The sequence below is a fragment of the Scatophagus argus genome, chromosome 16 (genome assembly GCF_020382885.2).
Source record: "Scatophagus argus isolate fScaArg1 chromosome 16, fScaArg1.pri, whole genome shotgun sequence".
NCBI classification, from domain to species: domain Eukaryota; kingdom Metazoa; phylum Chordata; class Actinopteri; family Scatophagidae; genus Scatophagus; species Scatophagus argus.
In genome coordinates this window covers 21,303,429-21,329,321 of record NC_058508.1, presented here as the reverse complement: position 1 = coordinate 21,329,321, position 25,893 = coordinate 21,303,429, and the positions used below count along the sequence as shown (strand labels likewise).

The following is a 25,893-nucleotide window of genomic DNA, read 5'->3' as shown; positions in this document are numbered from 1 at the left end:
GCGAGGTTCCTGAGCCACGCTCGTTTTAAGTGTCTTCATCAGCTCCACAGGTAAGTATTGACATTTCAGTACTGAACACAGCACATCATGAAGGTGAGGCTGTGCAGATGATGCTGCTTTGAAAAGATTCCTCTTCCCTCTGGCCCTTCTAAAAGGTGCAATGAATAAGGGAATAACCAATCAAAGAGGGTCACCAGAGTAACTGCCGCTAACCGTATTCTCTCTAAACATCCATGACTGTAGCTGTTGTTAGCGAGTTAGCTCAGCTGTGCAGTTAGCTGTAGCGCGTCGTGGTTACAGCGCTAGCACAGGAGCAAACTTATGCTGAAGTACAGTTTCTGAGAGGAACCAGAAGGCTGTCAGCCTCGAAATTCATGCTTGCTCCTGCAGCTTTTGTACATCACCGAGCAAACTACCAGCAATCAAGATGGAAGCAACCACCTTAAACATCAGTACAAAAACATTCAGGTGCTTTGACAGCATGGCAGGTGACCGACACTCTTCCAGCACAGGTGTACGAGCCCTGGTTCGCTCGCTGCTGAGATTACTGTAAACCTCGCCTCAGCTCCTGTGCACACTCGCTGCCCTTGATGATTCCTGTACATACCAAGCTGCTACTCGCAGAATGCCAAAGATACCACATGGGAGATTCATTCATGTTCCAGTGTCAGGCAGTACACGCGTGGTTTCTATTCCTGGCTTCCTGTGAAGTCCGGCGAGACTCACAGCTGCAGTCTGACTCGCTGCGTGACGTTTTATTTTGTGTCTTCGTGTTAATGCTGCTACTGTCATGATGCGGTGTGTGTGTTAATAGGTTTCTGTTTGATTCGTGTTACACACAAGTAAAAACTGCATGATTTCAAGTCATGTGCTAAATCTAGAACGAACACTTTTAAAGGAGAATGTAGTGGATGAATCAGTCAGTCAGTGTCAGCACATTCTCTCCTGCAGGGCTGTCAAAACCCCAAAACACTCAAATCTGATATATTTCTTTACCAAAACAATGTGAGATTTCAACTTCCTGGCACATCATGTGAACAGAAGTGCAAATGGTCATCAGTCTATAAAAATGGCTGTGCCTCATGTTAGCAAGGCAACTAGTCAACTCACTCAAAAGTACAGATATTGTGCTGATTTGTTACTTTGGTCTATACTGTTTTGGTATAAGATAAGCTTGAATTAGTCCCGCAGTGGACAGGTTAAGGCTCAGCTGCACTTCATTTTGTGAAATCAAGCTGAATGGGTGATAAGTTAGCTCGCGTGTGGGCCCTGACTTACTGTCATGACAGAGAAATGCAATCAAGACACTCTGACAGCCAATAAATATTCATAAAACAACAAGAAAATACATGCTCTTAGTTCTTTAACTCCAGCGTTCTGACACAGCCTGCATATTTAGCCTTGAAAACCGTAATGTTTTCTTTCCCAGCCCTGGAAGACATCATTAAACATCATTTGTAAGCATACATTACACTATACGCAGCAAATTGCCCATCTGGTGATTTTGGAGCTCACAGCCTGGGAAACAATAAATCTATTGTATGGCTCCATGTAAAGAATCCCACTAAAGTAACGCCTCCGTGTAGACATACGTCGGGCTAAACACAGTCGTGTGCACAGACTGTATGTAGTGTTAATAATGCAGTGTTTACACCTTGGCTTTGAGCAGGCAGCACTGGCCCAGGGCTGAAAACTGGCAGGGCTGTGCAGTAATTAGGGGCTGTGTGTTGGGGATGTGAAGGCTCGCTGCGTGTCATGCTGATACCACCGGCGGGCAGACCCGGCGTGTCGGCGGCAGGCACGCCGAGTTCCACACGAGGCCCCACCTTTCTGTCATGGCGGGAAGCTGCACCTTTCGCCTCGACAAGCTCTCCTGCACGCGGCGAGCTCGGGGGTCTCTCGGCGGTCCGAGGAGGGACGAAGAGGATGTTGACGGCGTGACAGCGGTCGTTAGCTGTCTGCACGACGCGAGCAACACGTGTGGCCTGTGTGTTCATGCATGTGTCTTTGTAGTTTACACGTAGGCCTCACAATGCAGGAGAAAAGAAGTCAGAGCGCAGTAACATCCAGTGGTTTGGTCTCCTGTCTTGCTTCCATTTTATGCAACAAACCTTGTTTGTGTTTTGTTCTTTTTGTGTTGGATTCGGTCATTCGTTCTGTTTATTCATCTTTGTCCTGTTGCAGTCAGTCAGGAGGATTACGTTGTTTGTTTTAAAGAGAGTCTTTGTAATGTGCTTTCATTCATATGGATGCTTTACATTTATGGACGTAAGCGAATGTTGATGATACTGAAGTACGTGAAGAGTCGCACTGATCCCAACAGTTTAATGATATTAGAGGATATGTAGCATTTCCTCATTAAAATGTCAAAAATGATGAGACCTTTGTTTTATATTGTGTTGAGCTGTGCACTCACATCATCCCAAATGTTTCCAACATTTCTACCTCATTCAAGCCCAGGGCAATGTGTAATTTTATTTGAGCTGACGGTGCATTTCATTTAGTCGCCCATCGCTGTAACTTCCAGGAAAGTCAAGACTAACGTGAATAAAACTTTAAAACATCACCTTGTCAGTGAGCATTTCTGCCTGAGTCACGTCATCTGCAACGGTGGTTGTTTAACAATGAAGACAACAAGTCCCATGATGCCACACCACTTACGTCTTTTGTTTGGTTCTTAGTGAGAGCCCGAGCGACAGAAAGTTCATACTGAGCGTTTAACTAATTTATAAGAGGGAGGAAACAATGAAATTATGACACAAATTGCATCATTCAGTTAGCAACGGGTGCAAAGGCATGAAGATGGGCGACTTCTCAACACAGACGAAAACAAGAGCAGGAGAAATCAAAGCAGCAGAGGCCGAGGTGCCTTCACTTCCAGATGCCTTCACGCTCCAGAAACACTGCGTCCTACATTTCCCATGATGCAACACCAACGCAGCGTCTCTTCATTGGCCCCCACCTGTCATTTCTGTTAACATATTGTCTCACTAACCTTTCAACAGACTGACAAACGTCTGAATGGGGCCACACAGCAGATGTTTGAAATCAGCGGACTGTGCCTTTAAGCAGGAATTCTTCAGGAAACAATTCATGTTATTCTTACTATCTTAAATTCTGTGCTATTAAAAATGGGGGGACTTTTGAACTATGAAAATATCTGTTTAATTATTTTCCTTCCATGTGATAACATGAGAAACAGGAACAGTTTCTGGTTAACCGAAAGCCAAATCTTTGCCAGCTGTCGTGTTTGATATGGTCATCATTTGCTGCGTCTTTCATAGACATATATAAGACATATATTTCACTGTAGGAGCTGCAGGCTCTTCAGTTGTGAAGAGAAGATTCAGTAGCTATGCAACACAAGCAAACCCAACTGGAATCCTAACAGCCTCTCGCATCTCCGTTTGACATTAATTGATAATCAAACAAGCCTTCACATTAGACATTTATGAGATCAGCTGAATTATCTATTTAATGTAACCCAATTATATGCAACCCTTGTGCACCAATCAACAGTAATTCCCGACTCATAAATGACAGCTACGACGACAGATTTAATCAATAATAAACATTGATGAAAACTTGCGACCCGCTTAGAAAGAGGGTAATTAACAGGAAGAGGGGGAGAAAAGCTGTGCTGCATTTCTTTTCTTCTTCAGGAAAAATCGCTCTGTGCTGCTCGTGGTTTGTACCATTCACGAGGATCTCCTCCAGCTCACATTCCAGCGAGAGTAAGTGTAAAACAAACATTCAATTTCCCTTTGACAATTAGGGATAGACATTTATCATTAATTCTTAACGCAGGCTTCAGCTGCTCCAGCTCTTAATTAAAGCCTTGTAATTTTTTTGAAGTTGTTGCCATAAAACTGAATTTCATGAATTATTTAGTCGGCCTTTTTTCCAGACTGCACAGCAGGCAGGCTTCATCAGTGTTTTTACAGAAGACATCACATGGGACTTTCCCACCTGAAGCCTGGAAAAACTGATGTGAAATAAGAGGCTGAGATGTGGTGGGATGTCCTGTAGTCTTACATACAGCAGAGGACTGTCATGTCCTGTAACTAACACGTGTCAGCGCAGCAGCGATTAGACGCTTCGGGGAATTCTGCATCTGAAGCCTGTTCGGGCTCAACAGAACCGCATGAAACTCCGCTGACAAAATGGAGGTAAGTGTGCACCCAGGGGCCCGCTTGCTCTTACCAGTCTTGTAAAGAGGGGCACTCCCAAATGCCAGAGGTGATCGTTCAGCAGTCCGCTGTACACCACGTTCCCGAAGACAGCAATGCTTCCTGACTTACACAACGTGTTTCCTGCGGGGACACAGAGAAGCACAGACGGGCGTTATTTAAACAGACAGGAAGCAGCCTGAGGAGGGAAAGGAAACAACAGAGAACGCATCATCGATTCTTATAAATATTGATTTCAGAGGTTTATTGACCTTATGTGTAATGACCAGTACAGATAGGTAGCTCGTCTGCAAATCGATAAAGTTGCACAGCCGATCTAACAGCACAGTGGAGTCCGACCAAATGAGGTGTTATGGAAGAACGTGTCCTCCAGTGTGATGAACAGCACCATCCTGTGAGCATGTGCTGTCTCAAAATCAAATATTTATCACATAAGGTGTGATATGAAGATGAGACAGATGAGAAAAATGTCTGAAACCTGACAAAAACAGTGTCAAAGTTTGGGCCTCAGACAGCTCGACTGTCACATTGAAAGCATCGTTTTACTCAGACCACGCAGAGCAAGCTAACGCGTCAGAGTCAGCGTTAGAGATAATAAACCAACTTTAAAGAGACACAAACATGTTGAAAAATGTATGTTTTTCGGTTTTAATTTAACAAGGCTGTGTTTCTGTTTTGCATCGCTCCGCTGCTACAAAAATCATTTACGAAGATGAAACCTTGAGGCCTCGAGTTTCAGATGAGGCTGATTCAAACACGTGTCAGCCCAAACTCTGGGACGAGGGGGCGGTTCCTAACAGCCCACATTTACACCAGCAAAGTGATGCAGAGTGAAATCTTTGTCTAACACGAAGAACCATAATTCCAACCACGAGTGAATGCAACAAAAAGAGCAGGAACATATTAACAGAGAATAGACACACAGAAAATAATAAACATGAAGCAGTAAATAATACACAGACAAACAAAACGACACAAACAGTCAAAGTGAATCCACGGCAGCAGACAGCAACGACAAACAAGATGCTGATTACGACCGTACACAAACACAGTATGATGATGTGTGCAGTACAACACGTACACGTACACGTTCTTGTACATGACCTACAGCAGTAAACAGAGCAGGTTCTGTGTCGAGGCCAGAACGAAGCTCAGGCTTAATGAAACCCGGGACGATGTGAGCGGCTTTTCAAGTCGGCAAACATCCGAAAGACAAAAAGTTAGCCAGGATCTCTGAGAACCAAATCTTAATGATGGTTTTCCCAGCTAATAATATCCCTCTGTCCCGAAAGGATAATAATACATTCAGATTGTACCCAGTCAGGTACAGAACAGGACAAACGGGGGGAGGGGAGGGTCGTCCCACCCACTGCTGTCGCTGATGTGTTCATCCACAAAAGCCAAACTACTCCAAGATAACAGAAAAGTACTTACTGCAGCAAATATGTCAGAATATTACATGTCATCTGAGGTTTTAACACGAGTCCATCCAGGGTCAACTCAATACAAATAAAACCCCATAATATTCAAACAGCTCCTCCCCACGACAAACAGCAAACAGGAAGTCGGATTACAATACACAGAAGCACCGCAGCTCACAGTACAAAAACACAGAAACAGCTGGGTTCAGAAGTATTTTGTCCACCTGTTTTTGCATATCAAAGTACAAAAAGACAACGACAGGTTGTGGGAGCAGTCAGTCTGTCTGGATGAGCCCTGTGTGAGTGTGTTACACCTCGCCTGGGTTTTTACCACTGCTTCCAAAGTTGCTGGTTGACTTTGGTTCGATGTGAGGCTTTCCGAGTTCAGAACAAAGAAAGACCAACCAGGCGTGCTTGACAGGCACACGGTAACACTGAGCCGCAGTGTGGAGGATGAATAACGCCGTCACTGCTGCACGAGTCGTGTCCACTGTCCACAGCTCACCCTCTCAAAGACACTCTTAATTAGCTCGGTGCCAATGAGGGGCCTTCACAAACCAACACACACACACACACGTCCCCATGAGTGTGATGTACTGCACACCGACGTCCCCATGTATGTGATGAATGCAGCTCATGGAGGCAGGCGGCACAGAAAACACGGGTCCCCATTGTAATTTCTGCACAAAGGAACGCTGCAAAGGCACACCAGGGGTGGAGTGAAGCAGTGCTGACAAGCAGCACATGCATTATTTAAAAACAAAAGTAAAAAATGCCCATTAAAGTGTCAGTGGTGCTTTCGGCAGTGCTGGCTTGGGCGCGGTGTGCGTATTACTGTTATTAATGGGCCAGGCGTGGGGGGCATTGCTTCAGTGTGATTGCTCTGCTGCTGTTGCTATCCGAGGTTCAAACCTCCCCCTTTTTTCCATTTCTTCTGTGTGTGTGTGTGTGTGTGTGCAGGGAAGAAGAACAGATAAAGAGCGAGATACAGACAGAGACGGAGAGACACACGGCGAGACCCCGAGTGCACAGTCAATGAGCTCCTACAGCTAATATCATTTCACATTATTGAATGCATATTAAGGCAGAGAGACCTTGTCAGACGAATAGGAGCAGCAGTGCTTATATCAAATTCTGAGCCGCCGTCACGGCCACGTCAGAAAACTGCCGGGAATGTAGTCAGCATATTGAAAATAAGTGCATACCATTTTTCCATGCAGTTTAAGATCAAGGGCTATACATTACGGCTCCTGACACAGCAGAATGAGGTCACCGTGCATGTTGTAATTACAGCTGGGTAAACACTCTGCTCTCTGCTGCAACACTGCCAACGCAGCGAGCACGCAGGGCTGAGACAGAGCGAAGACAACCCATGACTTTTGATCTCGCTCTGCTAACAGTATTGGAAAAGACTTAATACATCAGCGGGAATAAACAAATTGAACAAAGTGATGGCTGCTGTTTGTTCTGGTCACTCCCAGAGCAGGGAGAAGCACTGGAAGCAGTTAGACAGCACACATCCCTGACCTGTTCTTCTATAACCACTTTGTTACGGTGTTATTAATGGTGTTTACATGCGGCGAGCAGAGCACGTAATCAAATTTTCCATATTTGCATGTAGAAAATGTCTCGCAGAAGAGACAGCTTAATTTCCCACCTCACAAACTCCGCAGAGTCGTGGAGCCGGTGGGCTTTTTTATTTTTATTTTTGTTTATCAAAAATTGACTCCACTCTGCATGTTTGCACCACTGGAGCATCTGCAGTTTTCGTCCATTTCATAAAATCCGACCTAAACTGATGACGTGTTGCTTATGGCTTCACGATGAACTGTTAATGATCCTTTTTTTTGGTCGTTAATCCAGCGTTTTTAGGGCCCCTCTCAGCGGTTGGTTGTTCTCTCATCTGCAGACTCGACAGCATTGAGCCCAACCTCTGATTAATTATTAATTGTGTGATTAAAGTGTGCATTTGCTGTCTGTGTGTGTGTGTGTGTGTGTGTGTGTGTGTGTGTGTGGCTTGCAGGGAGGGGTAGAGGAATGCAATCTGCAGTCTGCTTTACATGAACTTTTTAGTCACTGATATGTTCGTTTTGGAAACGTGCAGTTCAGAACAAAGTATTTATCGAGAGGCATCAAATGATTCCCGAGCCGAATCGACGTGCGCGTGCAATCCCTGCAATGCCAGCAGAAGACGGGGAGGAGAGGCTATTGTTTTATTAAATGAGTGATGCCTGTTGAGTCGAGCTCGATTTTCTTTTGGCTGCAAGTCAGAGCTTCTCGTTCTCTTTTTTTTATTACCCCCGTGCAGACACATATGGAGGGTCTGGCCGATGTACATTTCAAGGCTGGTGCTGATACCAATATTTCAGGACTGGATCTGCTTATAAATTATTCTAAATGCCAATATTCGACCTTAAACTCCACCATTTTCCAAAGTTTTCCGCAGAAGAAAACTGTGAATAAACCTGTGCTTGGATGGATCAGTGCTGTGCACAGGCAGACTGCTGCAGACCCACTGAGATGATGCACTGATTGCACTGCAAAACTCTTGATCTTATCAAGTGATTTTTGTCTATACGTGAGTCCTGGATTTCTTCAAACAGCTGAATAAAATCTGTCAGCGCAATAGAAATAGTTCAACCCGCTTGCAACAGAAATCAGTGAGTTTTCTGTGTACGAGTGTACAAAATATACACACAAAGCTTTCAGAGGTGGTGCAGATGCAGTTTAGAGCTGCAGTTAGTACACAATTAATTGATTGGCTGTTCAACAGAAAAAGTGTGGACTGTTCTGATTGGTGACGTTTGTGTCATTCATTGATGCAAAACTGCTAAATGCTCTGACAACTCAAGAGAGAAGATTTGCTGCGTCTGTGTGTGCGTTACAGACAGGTAAGTGATAAAACGTGTAATGAAATCGAGTGTAACGCGGCTGCACTCACAAAGCTTTCTGTTCACAGCCTGCCTGAGATCTGAGACCAGAAATGGAGGAAAAGCGTCTGGGTGGTGTCAACATGTCTTGTTATTTAGACACACATATTTGCTCGTGTGTGTGTCTGCAGTAGCCCCAGCCGCCTGCTCTTCGGCCTCCACCCCCCCAGCCTCCGCCCCCCCCCGGCTCTCCTGTTGGAGGTGGGTCGCTTTAAGCACTCAAACTCCAGAATGTGCAGCTCACTTCTAGCAACGAGGCACATTGCTGCAATGCAATAAGGGAAAACAACACTTTTAATAATTCAGGCCCTGAGACCGTGAGGGGGGTGAGGCGGGGGATGGGGGGGTGGAGGGAAGACGTCTTAAAGTACCGCAGAATGGCTCATTTAGCTCCTGCTACGCATTATTAAAGTGGTATCGAACCCCCTCCTGGGTCTTTCCCAAAGTTTTTTTTTTTTCATCTTCCTCTCCTCTTTCCCCAAAAGCCTGCGAGGTAACCAATAACAGCTAGCAACATTTATAAACGACAGAGTATCCTGCACCTTAGAGGAGGAGGTAAATAATGGTGTAGCTCTTAATCTCTCTTTCTCCCTGTCCTCCCTGCTCACTAGTCCTCCGGTCCGAAATTTGTCAGCGCTTTATCCTGTTTGAAGCGTAATACAGAGCCCTCGCTGTCCAGATTATTTTCCGCCTGAGCTAAGCCCACGATGCATAAAAAATGTGGGGAATGAACCTTGTATGGAATCAAATTGAGTAATAAAATCGTGTTCGCAGTGGCACTGATGGACGCATGATGGTACCGTTAAGGACGTGTTCAAAGGTACTGGAAATTGCTTCTGAGGCTGATGGCAGTTTCCAGAGCGAGCTCCAATAAAAAACACACACAGAAAGCCAGAAAAATGGAAATGCAGATGTGTTTATTTTTGGTGTGCTGGGAAAACAGCAACATGTCAGCGCACACAGAAGGTTAATCTGACCCGTGTTGTTGTCTGCCGTCGTTAAAACAGCCAACAGATGATAGAAACATCCAGTTCACCTTTTCATTTAAGGCGGGAGAATCACCTTAATGTGGCTGTCTGACAGCATCATGTCTGCGTCCCGCGCCCGTCCTCATCTCGCTGCAGCTCCGAACTGAGCCTTCATGTTGTTTACACTGAATGAAATATTCAAAGCCAAGACTACATTTTGAAATAAATGAACTTAGCTGCAGTTCTGAGCATGTCCATCCAGTGGATAAGATGCTCGTTTAAATAAAAGTGATCTGCAGTCATTTTTCCAGATCTGATGTCTTGCATTTGAAGGTGTGTATTCTTCTGTGTCAGCTGAGAGAAAATAAAACGACACTAAATCTTTTAAAATCCTCTCACGAGCGCTGGTCATCCTCAAGACGGCGGCTGCTCCTCTTTGTGAAAACTTGACATTTCAGGGATGCTGTGAAGCCGGCAGCAACAAATTATAATCATTAGAATTTATAATTTATGATTACTGCTTACACTGCACAATGCAATGAAAAAAAAGGTAAAAGCCTATTAAAACGTCCATTTAGAATATATACACCATAAACCTCCGCAGAGATCTTAAATCAAAGTCCAATGTGCTGTGAGAGACGCCAAGACAGGAGACAGGAGGTCGGCGGGGAGAGGAAGACAGTTGATGTCGGACGTGTTATGATTGGCTGATATATTGGCCTTTTATGATAAAATCAGTGTGGTCGAGTCCGTGGTGCTCACCTCTGATTACACATTCATTGTAGTGTGTGACACCAGTCGTCAAGAGGAAGCTCGTCACCGACCCCACCGCCGGCGGGAAACCATCAGAGTCAGATACGTAATTCAGGTGTAAAACATATGTTTAAAAAAAGGAAAAAAGTATGTAAAAGTTTTGAGACAAAGCAGGTCTTTGAGCGATGGTGGTAAGTCTCCTCACAAAGCGTTTGGTAGATCCATCCTGCTCATGTTCATCCACCTTTGGATTCTTCTTCTTCTTCTTTTTCTTCTTCTTGTTTTCTTGGCAAACGGCTTGTCGTCGCTACAGCGTTACAGCTAATGTCCCACACGCTGTCACAGGCTTTGGTCCAACTGAACACAGCAAAATACATCAGGTGCACCCAGCGGTTATGACTGCGGTCAGCAATATCTCCAACCTTATTCAGGACTGGTTCAAAATATGGCAGGTTCATGTTCATATCTCTGCTGTAACGATGAAGCTACACTCAGGAGACACTTAGCCCAGCTAGCTAGCTTTGGACTTGAAACAAAAGCAAACGGCTAACTTTGCTCAGTTCAGATGTGATACAACCTGCATATCTCAGAAGCTCACCAATGAGCGCATTACATCTGGTTAGCAGTTTCCTGTTTTCAGCCTTCGTGCTAAGCTAAGCTAACCAGCTGTTATGTAACTGTTGTCTTAACTTTGAGACTGAATGCTTTAGAGGCTCAGCAGCACCACGGACCCGCTAACCCTTTAGCGAAGCTACATGTAGCTCACACAGGGTGTATGGTGCAGATGGGAAAGCTTTGCACCAGCGCGAGGGGATTTGGTTTATTTGGCTCTGAGGCGAGTTTCTCGGCTATAACTGACACTTGGATGTTAAAGTTATCTCTGTTTAAGAGTCAGAAAATGTCAGTTGATTTTGTAGAAGTGCATCAGTGTTGCGTCTTAGCTTGACTGCTGTGTCGAACAATCAGAAACAAGAAAAATACGCATGAAGATGAAGAAAGAATGAATGTGTGTGTGCTGTATTTACCGAGAGCGGAAAGCTTACAGAGAGAAGAAAGTCTTAGGCCAACACAGAACTGGTTTTATATTTGCATGTCTGGCTGTGTTTTGTGCACAAAAGGTAGCATCATTGATTCAGGGCTCAGTGTATTGCTTCTATTAATTTTAACATTCTGTGAAATGTTTCGACCAACACCTAAAAGATGATATTATTGAGCTGGTGTCCAGGTTTGTATTAGGTATTTACTCCCTCATCATCTTTAACGGTCTGAAAGATATTCTTCCACCCCGACAGGAGCACAGTCAGCAGCAAAACAAATCTATTTTGTTTTTCCTTTTCTTTAATTCACAAAACCTCGCAGCCACTGAATCAGCAGGTTCAACATCATGAACAGAATTTGATGAGAAGCCTTGGACATCAAAGCAGCACCAGTGCAGCCATCCAGCCTGAACGTCAAACAAACCAGTCAGCCAGCTGCTTCGTCTCCCGCCGAGTGTCAGACTCTGACGTCTTCCTGCTTCTGCCATCTAAGCTGACTAAACACAGACCCTGTTTTCTTCAAAGCTATGCAAATTAGCCACGTTGCTAAGTGGATTCCTCTCTTTTTTTGCTCCAGAGCCGCAGGGCCGATTAGGGCCAATTTCTATCTGCAGAATGTATACACACCTACATACAGTAGAGAGCGTTACCCCCCATGGGGAGATTCTCGGTGGTCTTTTCTTTCTCATAACACAACCCCGGTTAAAGTGTTGAATGTTAAAATGATGCACATTTCTCTGCTGAAAGGGCTGGGAGGTGGGAGGGAGCTAATAAAGAACAAAACCCAGTGCAGACACACAGCAGCAGTGATCTCTGATCCCGACAGCAACACGCCACTCACTGATTGCATAACACACAGTATATGGCCAAAAGTATGCAGACAGTTCATGGTTTGACACAGGTGTCTCGAAGGGAACCAGTGTCCCCCGGCTTCAGGGGTTTAGTTCACACTTTTTAAGGGATCAAAAGCGTACAACAACTGTTTTCTTAGACAATAATGTGAACTTTGTGTCAACACTTTGTGCAGGGAGTCACTGTCATGTTGAAACAGGAGAGGGACAAACACAAAGCCATGATTTCCCCAGTCCCACATCTGTCCCTCTGACTCGCTTCCCTTCATTTGACTCTGTCTCCTCCAGACGTGGCTCCTCACTCTCTTTAATCATTCCTCATTACTGCACAGTGGAGAGATTACTTTGTCATTGGCACTTTTCACCATTCGCTGGCCCAGGCCACAGGGACCGGGTGGGGTGCGGGGCTGCCACCCGATTGCCAGATTAAATGTTGGCAATAAACGCCTCTGTAAACGATTGATAGGAGGCTTGAAATGCAAAGATTCTTAATGTTCAGTTTACAGTTTTATGTTGTAAAAATGCTGCCCTTAAAGACGGATTTCACCACTGGGAAGAGGTTCTCGTCCTGAAACCGAGGGGTCTACAAACGGTTCTACATGACAAGAGAGAAGAGAGAAAAAGGGGGTTGTGGCTGGAGGCTCTGAGTGCAGGCAAAATGGAGAGAAGCTTAATGTGTGGATAACATTTGCATATACTAAAAACAGCACAATGACACAAAACTGACTCAAAGTTTCAGTTGAAGGTTTGGTTGGATTTAGAAACAAAAGCCGCTTGGTTGTGCACTTTGTGTTTCGATGCCACAGTGTCCAAACGGCCAAAGCTTCAAACAGCTGTACATAATTTGATATGTATGGTAAACATACCTGTGAGTGCTTTGCAGAGACACATAATGCCAACATTTTATCCTGCTGTTGTTGGGGTAACTGGCGAAACGACTGGAGGTCACGGCGTGACTCCTCCCACCCTGAATGAGAAGGCAGCAGGGATGAAGAGGGAGGATGATGACGGGGGGAGGGGTGGTATAGGAGTCGTCATTGTGATAATAATAATTATTATTGGTGTACGGAAAGCGTGTTGCTGCTGTTGTGGAATCACACTAAAAACAGCAACCCTATTTGCTGCAGTCATTTCCATCCCTTCTTATCATTATCTCTTCATTATCATTATCACCATTACGATCGGTCACGGCGTTATTATCCTAATTGTTCTCAGCATCATCGCAACAAACTGCAGCTAATGACAACCCTAAGATGTGGAGAGAAAGGGCTTTTTAATGCAGGGATAAATAATGCAAATACAAAAACGACCAGTGAAAAATGGCTCAACTGCCCATCTGGCCTGAAATGGAGAAACAAACGAGAGGACAGAAACCAGAAGCTGTTTTGATGTCTCAGTCTGGATGTGCGTTGGCAACAAGCGAAGGCCTCGGGAATCCATCGGACTGTCAACTGTTACCTACGCTTTTCCACCCTTATAAACAATCTCTGTGTCGAGCACACTATAGGGCAACAAATGATTTTATTTCATAGATTTTTGGATTTGACTGCTGAATTATTCATTGATGTTCTACCCTTGGTGCGAGAGGAGGAGGGGGAAGAGGGTGCTGAAAGGGAAAAGACAAAGAAAGTTCAAAATGGATCAGGCCTGTGTGAACGCCGCTTTCTCTTCCAGGTTTTTTTTTCTTTCCCCGCTAACCTCCATCAGCCGCGCTTTGTCAACATCAGCTGAGTGAGAACTCCCAGGGGTGGACAAATCTCCTGTAATCTGCCAGACCTCCCCTCCATGTCCGGCGCTGTTGTTTTCCTGTATCCTTCTAAACGTTATTGAGTCTGCAAACTCTGACAAAAATGGTTATCAATTTGGATCCAGTCCAGCACCTGTGAAACGCACAGCATGGCAGGGGTGGGGGGGGGGGTTCCCTCTGTTGTTGAATTACACACTTTAGTGCCACATGCTCTTGGCCCAGATGTTCGGGATAATGTGACAGTAAAGCTGCAAAGAAAGATGGTTACAGGCGGTAAAAATTTCACAGTTTATATTTTGCGATGTTTTCTGTTTTGTAAGGCGTTTAACTGTGGAGGTCAATTGCTGCTCCCTGATTTGTGTGGATGCAGTTGTGTGTGCGTGCGTGTGTGTGTGTGTGTGCCCGCTTGGCTCGCGGCTGATGACGTCTCTTTGTTTCAGGTGGATCACATCAGTAATCCTGCACTGGGAAAATACTGAGCAGCAACTCATACTGGTGGAAGCTGAGTGGGGTTTATAAATTATCAAAGCAGATCAATCAGTCTGACCTCACAGTGCATCCACGCTTTAGCAGCCCGGCAGGGTTAAACCCAGTCAAGAGGGGAAACAAACACTTCACTACAGCGTTTTGCTGCTTCTCCTCTTACAATAAACACATAACAATGTGGCTTCTTTTTGCATGCAACAGCACCAGCTGGAGCCGCGCTGAAATTAACTTTAATGCCATTCTCTCTTGTCTGAGAGACAGAGGCTGAATAATGTAGCAGTGGTAGTTCACTTCCTGAAAAATCGCCAAAATCACGGGGGATGATGATTGTTGCATCGCGCCTGGCATTTCTGTTGTATCCAGTATCGGACCAAGGCGCTCTCAATTGCACCCTGGGGGCCGGAGCTCGCTAACTGAAGAGAAACCAGGTCAACTGATAGGGGAATTGTGTTGTTATCTTTATATGTGCACGCTGCAGATACAGCGGCACAGCTCTCGCTAGCAGCTCGCAACATATAACAAAGCAATCAGGGCCTGTTATCGACGCATGGGTAACAGGGCTAAACTACAGTAATCCACTTCATGTTTACTAATGAATCGCCATTTAGGGACTGAATTCTGAATCTGTCTGTGGGCGGGGCCAACACTCGTCCATCCGAGGGAGGAAGCCTCCCGGACTTGACATCCCATCGCGAGGGGGGCCGCTGGCTGGGCGGCTTGCTGGCGATGCAGAGTCTGTTTGTTGTGCATCCATCAACCCTGGTGTCCTGCCCAGGAGCCGATCGATAGCCAACACAAAAGCTCATTGATGACAGACAGCTCTTGACAAACATATAGCATTTTTTCTGTCTAGTATAGCAATAATCTCCAAGGTCACCGCGAGTCACTCAACAGCAGGGACGTGAAGAGCTCACACCAAGTCTTGTCTGTGATTTTTTCTTTTCCATGGAGGGGCAACACAAAGGGCCCGATGCATTTTAAGCCAGCGCTGAAAGCTCTTGGCAGATTGTTAGGCAGCTGTACACAAGGAGAATGAAAGCACACATGCTTGACAAGTGGTGAAGCTGACGTGACATGTCACTGACTGACAGCAAAACCCCCAAGGACACATAACTAGCCTGATGCTTAATGGCCTAATGGAGGGCCAAATGAGCGGCGAGCCTCGGACAGCGCGAGCCGAGATGAAAGCACCACTTAATATTTTAGGAATGTTTATGTGAGAAATATTAACGTTCTGTTTCCCTCTTGCAAAACTTAGTTTGTGTGACAGGTGAGAAGATGGACACGCGCACACACACACTACAGGTGTGTTAGGGCACAGACTTGGAGTTATAATAGGAGGGCCAGGCTCCCCCCCCCAGGCCATCCTGCCAGCTGGCCGGACTGAGTGTGAGTGATGCCTGAGTGAGGCAGCCCCATTAGGGAAGTGCTGGTGGTGAGTGCAGGATAGCTCAGGTAATTAAAGCCAAACCAAAGCAGGCAGGCGAGGCGGGGGCTCCCAGATTTATGTGGCTGAGTAATGCACATACTGAAGTCAGCTCGCCATCCAAAGGCCTCCCTCACTTACAAACAGTCTCAAGAGGCATTAGCTTCCCCACCACTCTGATGCAGCCTATTACTCTCGCTCTCTCCATCTTGTTCTTCGTTTAACGGTTTTGTTTTTGGATTCCTGCTCTCTGTGACTCTATCGGATACAACATCCAGATCTTTTGATTATTAATACCAGATTTATATCTTATCAGCCCTCTGATATTATTTAGCCAACCACACTCTGATGAAATAAGATTTATATGGAACATGCACTGTGTACATCCTTTAGTTAATGGAGGATCATTTATATATTGACTACAAAGTGATAACCACAGCATGTTTGTTTTTGTGGGGGCACAGCCAGGAGGCAATTTGTTTATTTTTCACAGGGGGGATCCACGATGAAACTGACAGCATGGTAGGATTCAGAGAAACAACATGGAAGTTAGAGAAAATTTCTTAAGCAAAGGTCTGGAACATTAGGATGGTCGATAAAATATTTTATTTTCTGTGCCCTCAGCTCAGATTTGAGTGGGTAGGTTTGCTCATAAGATGCCCTGTGCTTTGTCTCGTCATGCCCCTTCACATTGCCGCCTTTAATAACCACCACGGCCCTGAATATAAGATTTACTGTATTTGAACTGCCCTTTGAAAGAAAGAGCACGTAAGAAAGTGTTCGTTCTCTTCTCGATTAAAAACTGGCCTTTAAGAGCACATGGTGTGACTCGCTCATTCCTCCCACTGTTGTCTCTTGTCTCGACTCTCCCCTCTGCATGTATCCATCTCGCTCGCTGACTCGATGACTGATTGGAGACTTGATGAGTTGCATCACGTGAGATGATTTATAACTCACGCAGCTCGTCTGGGAGTTTCCTTGGCAGCTTCGGTGGGGCCGTAAAGGCTGGACATGCTGTGCCAAGTTAAAACAGAAACACTCAAAATTGAATAATTCCCAGTAATTTACTGGTTATGGGTCTGGATCCAGACAGGACGGCGTCTGGGACTGGTCACAGACCACAGTCCACCAAGGGGGACGATTTTTAATCATTTTGCTTACGAGGGAGATGGCGTCCGCCCTCATCCCTTATGAAATCACCAAAACAGCTACTTTTTCTGTCTCAGTATTCCTAAGAAGTTTTTAAGCTTTTTTTGTCACTTACAGAGTAAATATGGGTGACATAATTTTGCAAAGTAAAACTTAAAGTAAAGTAAAACCGTTAATGAAAGGTGAAAAACATCTTACGTTCAAACTGCTTCTTTAACATTCCCAACGTCTGCAGTGTCTGATCTCAAGCCGAACTCAACCTTCTAATATCCTTTCTAATTTAAAGCATCCACAAGCAGCTAATGGAATCAGACAAAATTTCCCTCTGATCAATGTAACAAATTATACATCCTGATGGTCACTAAACTCTCAGCTGATTAGAAATCACTTGTCCTCGTCTCTCGTGTCGACTTTGACCTCTGAAGTTCTGCCTGATCTTTGCTCTGAATTTTAGAGACAAAAAACTTAAGCTGGGCCCGTTTAAGTGCAGCTGTGATGTTTGTCACACCTTGTCACATTCTCCTGACACCCATTAACATGATGTTGAACATCTCAGAAAATGATAAGAGCTTGTCTGAGTGGTAGATTCAGTAGTGAAGTCAACACTGTCAAGAAACTGTCAGAATAAAATCTCAAAGATGAAGCTCTCAGAGGAAACCGACCACACTCGGCGTTGAGGCTTTTGGTCGATCACACCTGTCAGCCTGTACATCAGTTACTTATGTGGGTCCTTGTTAGCTGACTGATGATGTGAATAGCTTCGGACTACCTGCTGCTGTGGAGCAGCTTATTTCTGACCATAACGTCACTCAGCCTCGCCAATCACATGCGCTGGAGAACGGATCATCTCAGATACTCAATACAGATCAGATCAAACGGCTGAGATCAGGGGTGACTGTAAGGTAGCATACAGCAAATCCGACCTCCTGTCGGATCACATTTCATTCCCCTCTCCACAGACGGAAAGATAGCCGTGGACACACACAGACGCATCAGATGGACAATGCTTAGATTGTCAAACAGAAAAACAGATCAGCGGGAGGGAATGAGAGACGGGCAGCCGAGTCCTCTGGAGGGGGAGCCAATGAGAAATAAGCCAGATGGGCAGACAGGCATAGAGTAAATCATGGAGAAGCTCCTCAATGCCGGAGCAGTATGGGGAATGGCAGCGCGGGGTGGGAAGAGTTAGCCGCAGTGTGCACCGGCTAGCATTATCAATGCTGACAGGCAGACAACCCGTTTATAGGGAAAGGAAAAAAAGCATCAAGGAAATCCTGCACTTGTCTATCCCCAATTGAATTACTGCCTTGATCCAAAGATGGGAGGGGTGAGGTGAGGTGGGGTGGGGGGATAATATTCTTTGACGAGAGGGGCCGCTCCAAATGTGCACTGAAAATGTATATCCGTACAGTGTGTCCCTCAGGGCTCACATCTCACAACTTTGCCCATCTATTTTTATTTGTTCCCCGTGCTTCTAGTTAATGCAGTACTGCAGTCCACAGAATGGAGGGGGGGTGAGGAAACGGGGGAGGAGGACGACGAGGTGCACCGCTGGGAGTGAGCGGGGCGTAGACCGCATGACCCCCGCGATGATGTTGGAATACTAATGTCACCAAAAAGTTCCCTGGCAAAAGATACGAAGGAACAATGTGCGCAGGTGCACCTGCATGACATCCACAGGATAGAGGAAATAGCGAAATCTAAAGGGGGGAAAGGGAAGTCGAATGTAACCCTTTGGGGTACCGTCAAAGATGACAGGAACTCGAATGAGACACCTGGTCCAGTTCCATCCTGTTTAGAAAGACACAGAAAGTACCCTTTAGTGTCCATATGAAGCGTGCTGGGCTTTAAACTAACTCCATCAGAGAGGAAGTCCTGAGAAGGGTGGAGGTTTGAGTTAAGTGGCAGGCAATTTTCACCTAAACTTTTCACTGAAACTTTATCATTAACGACGCGTTTGAAAGGCTTTGTGGCAGGAAGGCTTTGCGTGTCGCACACAGACGCTGAAGGGAAGCTCGTGCGTCTGGATGAGGCGCCGAAGGGTGTGACAAAGTAGTGTTGGTATCTGACAACTGGGGATGAGAGCGTGTTGGGTGAAACCAGGTGGAAGTGCCTCTGACATGATATTAATGCTCTGTCATTGCACAGAGTTTGCGATACCACTTCAGCATCAGTAGGTCATAGTTACAGCAGGAAGTCAGCTTTCAGATGGACGCTCACAGTGAACGGTTTGGATCGTAATTTTGCCATCTCCTTCAAAAAACTTGCCTTCTCTGTGTTTACAACCTCTGCTCCTTTTTGAACTATTTTTAGTACGACCAAATTCTCACATTTCAACACTTCAATGACTAAACGTTATCAAAACCAACTGAGCCGTGTTGCCAGATGAGAAAGCTGATATTGGACTTTTCCAGCATTTACAAATGATCCACAGGAATGACTTAAAGCATGAAGATAAGACCTGCATTGTTATTCTTTTATGTGACCGAAATCAATACTGCAGTGGGCTTTTTCTAGCAGCCATATCTGTCACCAGAGTGGCAGCGTTTTAGCTCTCAGAGAGACTGATGCCCCGGCAGAAACTGTTGTATGAGTGCTGATACTTCAGTCGTCAGTGAGCAAGAAATAGGAAATGATGCATAAGTATCAAGGATTTACTGTCACATACAGTACGGCTGTCATCACACAGAGGTGCACCATGATGATGTACGCCTCCAATGCTCCATTTCTACTGAATGTCTTTATAACTCTGCATTAACCCAAATCCCCGGCCGGCACTGGGAGGTGTCAGAGGGAGTGTGAAGGTGGGGTATTTCCTCAGTCACACCTGCCTATTATGCTTGCTGCTGAACTTAACGGCACTCCCAGGCACCTCGAACGTCTTGGTGAAGATCATTTTCTTGACAAAATGCTTAACTCGGGAAGCTGTTCTGCAATATTTTCAGAACAGCTGTACATAAGTCTGTTTGGTTGAAAAATCAAGGCGAGCAAAGGAAATCTGCACAATGGCTCCCATCATTATCCACTTCTTCTAATTCAACACCTCAGCTTGCATCAGATGGAGTTTGAAACACAAAATGCTAGCCTGGCCGCTGTGATTGCGCAGGTACCTTGTTGAATACAGCTCATATTACTATTAATTTTTCTGATATTTATAAATCAGATATAAACATGTGACCACTGTAGCCATTAACACAAAGCAACTAACTCATTAATTGGGACAGACCATTTGGAATGAGCTAATTGAGCACATGCTGCTGAGCTAATCCCACACATTTCTGTACGCCATTGATTTCATTTGACCATTATCGTCCGAGGTTGTGACCAAAATTAGATGCAGCCTGGCTAATTATCTGACAGTCGGCAGCTAATTATCCGGCTGTAGTGAGACAGAGAGACAAGAGAGGGGAGAGAGAAAACCTCCTAGCACCTCTTGCAAACTAGCAAACTAGTCATCTGTGAGACCTGCGATAGAGAGCACAGCGAGGGTGGGGATCAGGTTGGGTGATCCCACTTGAGATCTGAAGAAGGTTCCTCGAGAGAAACAGAGTGAAATGAAGCTGAATTTAAAACCCAGTCAGACTCCAAAAAAACTGTGGCTTCACAATAAGCCGGGAGACAAAGAACGACAACAACAACCACAAAAAAAACCATGAGGCGTGATGCTTGGCCTGATTTTCATCTGATGAAAATTATTTCCATCATTCACCTGACGGCAGGAGGACTCCGAAGACAGAGCCAGCAGACCGTAACACACACTGCGTAGCCAGTCAGCCAAACAAATGACTGGAAGATTACGCATAATAGCAAATTAGCACTGCTGCTGCTACCTGCAGATCAAATTTGGCCTTTTGTTTGGCAGAGATTCATGAGGAGACGACAGCGTCGACGTCCGGGCAGGAGGAGAGAAGCGCAGTGCTGGAAGACAACTCCTGAGGTCAGGGGTCAGAAAGACGAACCTGCACCAGATATGCTAATTACCCAGGAGGCTCTGCTCATCCTGCTGCTCACACGCACCAGCGACACAGCAACACATATCCATACAACTGTGCTAAATGAGATGGAGTATCTGAGAAATATCAGCCGCTCTCTGGCTTTCAGCTTCTCCGATGTGAAGGTTCTGCACTGTGAAAAACAGGTCATGTAAGGTGTCACGTCAGCCTCAGAGGATTCGTCATGGGCATTTTTTTCATTCAGTGATTAATCAGTTAAAGGAAGAATTCACCCAAAAATCAAAATTAGTCATTATGTACTCGCAACCTGATGTGAGACCCTAAATAAGACGTGGACCAGAGTCGAGACAGCTGCATGTCCGAGACATAAAGATGAAAAGTTCTAAAGTTACAGTGGAGATTTTGGGATCAGAGAACCAAACTCCTTGCAGCTGTATTGGCAGAAAAACAATCCCAGTACTGTAAGACACTGTTGTTCTCCTTTTAATATGACCACACTCTGCCTGAAACAAACCACAGAGGCAGCAGACCAGAAAAGTGTTGATATGAATCATATTTGTAATAGTCATTTGTAACACTTTTGGATGGCACTTATAAATGATGCTGTCTGCTGATAGAGGAGCTGGATCAGAACACGCTCAGATGTGTTATTTTGGAAGGCAAAGACAAATGACCGATTTTGTCTTTGGAGACACAAGCTAAATGGAGGACTTTCCTCATTCAACATAAAAAGAGATTCAACATAAAAAAATAAAAAAAACCTCCACATAAAGCGCTCAGATTTGTGTATGATAGTAGCATAAATAGGCTAAGATGTGATGCAATAGCGGTACAGAGCTTTACACTAATGCATCACTGAATAATTGATGCTTCCTACTTTACATTTTTTTATCTGTTATTTGAAGTAGAAATTCACTTTCTTGGTCCTCCTATCCTTTTTTCTTTAACAACAAAAGTAATCTCTGCAGAAGTAACTCCTCCCTTCAGTCCCCATACAGTAAACAGACCACAGGCGTCCACAAGATACTGTATATATCCCAGATAACCCTCTACATCCCTTACCCTCATGCGTGACCCCGGAAGTTCTTTGACAGGAAGCGCCCAGCAGGCACAGGCTGGGCCGCCTGGCTCTCGGTAAACAATCGGCGTGTTTGTGTGAGCGATGGGCACATCGTTTGTTTTGCTAATGGGTGTTTTTCTCCTTCACACTCCGCGGGGAGTGCTGTCTAATGAGCCGCCCACCCGCGCTTTCCCTCCTGCAGCCCCTGTGCCCTGAGTGTGCGGCTTTAACCCCGGCGCCGAGGAGGATGGATCACAGGGGCTGAGGCTACTCACACCCGGGCTGAAAAAGAAGAGACAATCAGCTCGACGCAAACGCAGAGGAAGAAGGAGCCTGACCTAAAAATATGCTTCATGGAATATGTTACACATCTTTAAATATTGATGGGAAAATGCAGAAAAAATACACCCACGTGAATATACCATGTAACTATTCCCAGGCTGCTGCACACAAATCTTTGCTAACACATGTGGACATTCGTGAACTGACAGGAACTTGGTAGCTCAGCTGTACCGCTCTCTAATGCACCAGAGAGGACATTAAATATACATGTGAACCTATGAAGCCAGGGCATCGGCTTCTTAGTAACATATCACACAGCGGATGTCACGCAAGGCTGTAGATGATGAGTGAAAGTGCGGTTATCAAAGCTTCGGCCTACATGCAAGTATGCATGCTGATGTGCTTCCATTAACGTCGCCGGGCTGACTGACAGGATAACATGTTCCATATTTTTATGCGTAGGACGCTGGATGTGTGTTTGAAGTAGATGAGGTATGAGTTTAAACGACACTGAATTTGGGACAAGCGCCTCTGTTGGTCATCAGCGTTTGTGGTTGTCAGTATTTTGTACTGATATGCAATATCTCAGCACGTCTCCACTATCATGTAATTGTTGTGGAGTGTTCAGCAGTTGTCATTATGTTCAGTCCAGGTCACTCCAAACAAGTAGGGGGCAGCATATCGCCAGAGAGCCGCCGACTGCTGCTCGCTATACTCGTCGCTGTAGCTATCTTTGGATGTGGCTCAGTCACCCATGCAGCCAGTTGCTCCATTAGCTGACTGGAGTCTACAGGGACTTGGCACCAGGGGACCAGAGGACTCTTGGGTTTACACTGTGGACAATGAAACCAGACTCGGCGTAAGTGACTGTTATCACGTGCAGCTCACAGGCATCTTGGCGATAGACTGGAAAGTGTGCGACCGCCCAGCAGGAGGACACCTCACTGGGTGTGATCAGTATCAGGTGGAAGCGCGTCACAGGCTTTTTAGGCATCCAGTGAGTCGCCGTCCCGCCTGCGCAGCTTTGGCCTATTGATGTTTTCCAGCTCGCACAAAGCCTGCACGGCTGGGTCACGGTTTGCCAAATCACTTAAAACAGTCTGATCCACGAGGTTTACAAAACTATCAAAAACATCACAATGTCAAATAGTTGCAAACTATGGCTATACACACATCAAATAACTACTATTATGAGGGTTAAAATCTAAATAAAAAAGGATAAAAGAAATCCAAGCATGTCTGAAGTGATTGCAAACATTGTGACAAATTTAATCTTCTTGTATATTTTACTCCCTGGCCGCTCAGCGACTTGGGCTCTGCAGGCAAAACATTGCAGTAAAATAACATTACTGTAAACATGTTCCATGTATGATGGCATATGGATGCCACCATCACCACCTAAGGCATAGGTTTTGATGCGCACACCATGCTATATTCAGATTAGTGTGACATAGAAAATGCATTTAGGTTTGCTAACCATCTGGAGGCAGGCTGAAACAGGTGTTCCTCCGGAGTGGAGGCGCTCCTTCAACCCAAATCTCTGCATCGATGAGAAAACACATCAATAGTGAACAGCACATAGGAGTGCAACAATCCTAAAATCTCATATGCAGAAATAATTCATCGGCTGCCTCGTCTTAAATAAGCACTCCTACTGAAATATTATGAAGAGAAAGGCTTTTTTTCATCCTGAATGGAAATAAGATGTTTTCTACTTCAGCCACACTATATTTGCTTCTTCCTCATTTTGAGAATAATCTCAGGGAAAAAAAAATCCAAAGACACCCGCGCTTGAAATAAATTATAAATTCAAGTCATACAGTTATTTTAGTGTGAGTGAAGATGGCTCGTCGTGCTCAGTTTGCCTCCCTGGGTGTCTATATTCATGTGTCAGATGATGAACACAGCCAAAGCCATCACGGATGAGGCGGCTCAGACAGACAGGGGCAAAGTGCTGTGGGTGAGAAGAAGAAGGAACAGCTTTCCTGGGAGCACTGAGGGTATATGGGCCTTCTGTAAAACAGTGGCACAAAGGAAAGGAGAAGTCTTTTTTTTAGACCATATGCTCCTGTTCCGCACAGGAGCTCGCCTGAATGGGATATGAGGTCCAGAGACACTGCTGGTCCAAGCCGAGCAGGTGTGCTGCTGAGGCTTTCAATCACACACACACACACACACACACACACACACACAGTGCTGTTTACACTCTGTAGAGTCATAACGCAACAACTCTCAATGTAGCAGCTGCCCAGATTGGCCATCTTGAGCTGGGCGCTGCATACTTACACTGTTAAGCAATTTTCAGTCGGTAAAATGAAAGTTTTACGACTACGACAGTGTGAGACAACATCAGCAAAGAAATATAAGGTGGCTGTCAGTTCAGCTGCAGCGGTAAGCAATATGGCCCACCCATAACTGTGGGGCCTGATGTTAGTAATGGAGATCTTTTCCTTTTTTTTTTGGTCCTGAGCAACTTTTGTCGTTAGAGCTGGTGCTGAGATTGCCATTAAATTCGCTGTAGCTGCTCATGATGACGGTTAACGCTGACGGCTGGGCCGCTGAGAGGGTGAAGCCTTTCCATTATGGTCGCACCAAAAGCCTTAGAGGCACCGTGCCCAAAAGGAGGACGGAAACAGTAAAGTGTACGACCCGACAATATGTCAATACATGCACATCTGTGGCAAACCCTTCATCACGGGTCAGTTAATGATGTCGTTGAATAAAAGACGTGTGTGCTGAGTGAGCCCGTAGATCGACGGGAATCGGGAAAGTTTCTAAGTGATGGTGTAACTGAAGGTTTTACTGTGAAAAAATATGAACCTACCATAAAATGTCTGCTTTTAGAACAAGGTTTGGTCCACTTGAAAGACCACAAGGAATTCACATGAACTGAACCGACCTACTTGGTAATAATGAACCTTTTAAACAGCATAAAACAACGCAGGAAGTGGCGCTACAACTGACCTGTGTTCTCTCGGCTCGTAGTCGAAGGCTGTGGAATGATTTGATAACCTAAACGGCCATCACATTAAAGACAGCAAGTGGGAGGGATGAGTTTCTTTCCTAATGCTGCACTCCACTGCACTCCTCTATGTTACAATGAGATCTTGATTAAGAATAAATTCTACCAAAAATATTTAGTAGATTTCATCAGACGTGGATCCCACTCGCTTTGTCTCGTCTGGTTAACAGTCCAGTAAGCTGTGGCTCTAACTCACTCAGCGCCGAGCTGAAATGTAAAACTTTTTGTTTACTTTTATCCACCGCACGGTGCCAGTGATGATAATGTGAAACTGTGAAGACCCATTTAACTGAAAGCAGGCAGAAGTGGAGCTCTGTTTTACACCTGTGATTACAGCCAGGTGTGTGATACACACTCGATCACACACACACACACACACACACCCATTAATGCATCCCTCCCCCTTATTTCTACAGAGGCTCCAGTATAAGTGAAAGCCCCGCGTGCTGGCAGGCCTATCCATCATCGCACCACAGCAGACAGACAACAGAGCACACACAGTCCCACATTTGCATTTGACCACATTCATTAAATCCAGAAACGGTAAGACTAATTTAGACGCTCGGAGGCAACTTGATCTATCTATCCAAAGTTTTCTGATTGTCCTCTAATAGAATT

At 45.2% G+C, this 25,893-nt stretch overlaps 1 protein-coding gene across 6 annotated transcripts in view; it reads right to left on the bottom strand.

Moving 5' to 3' along the window:
• Nucleotides 1-25,893, bottom strand: part of rbfox3a (RNA binding fox-1 homolog 3a) — a 450,354-nt gene that overhangs the window by 110,818 nt on the left and 313,643 nt on the right. For all 6 annotated transcript variants that reach the window (XM_046414287.1, XM_046414282.1, XM_046414288.1 and 3 more), the window contains one exon: nt 4,204-4,313. In XM_046414287.1, the coding sequence (XP_046270243.1) occupies nt 4,204-4,313 (110 nt within the window). The remainder of the gene's footprint in view (nt 1-4,203; nt 4,314-25,893) is intronic.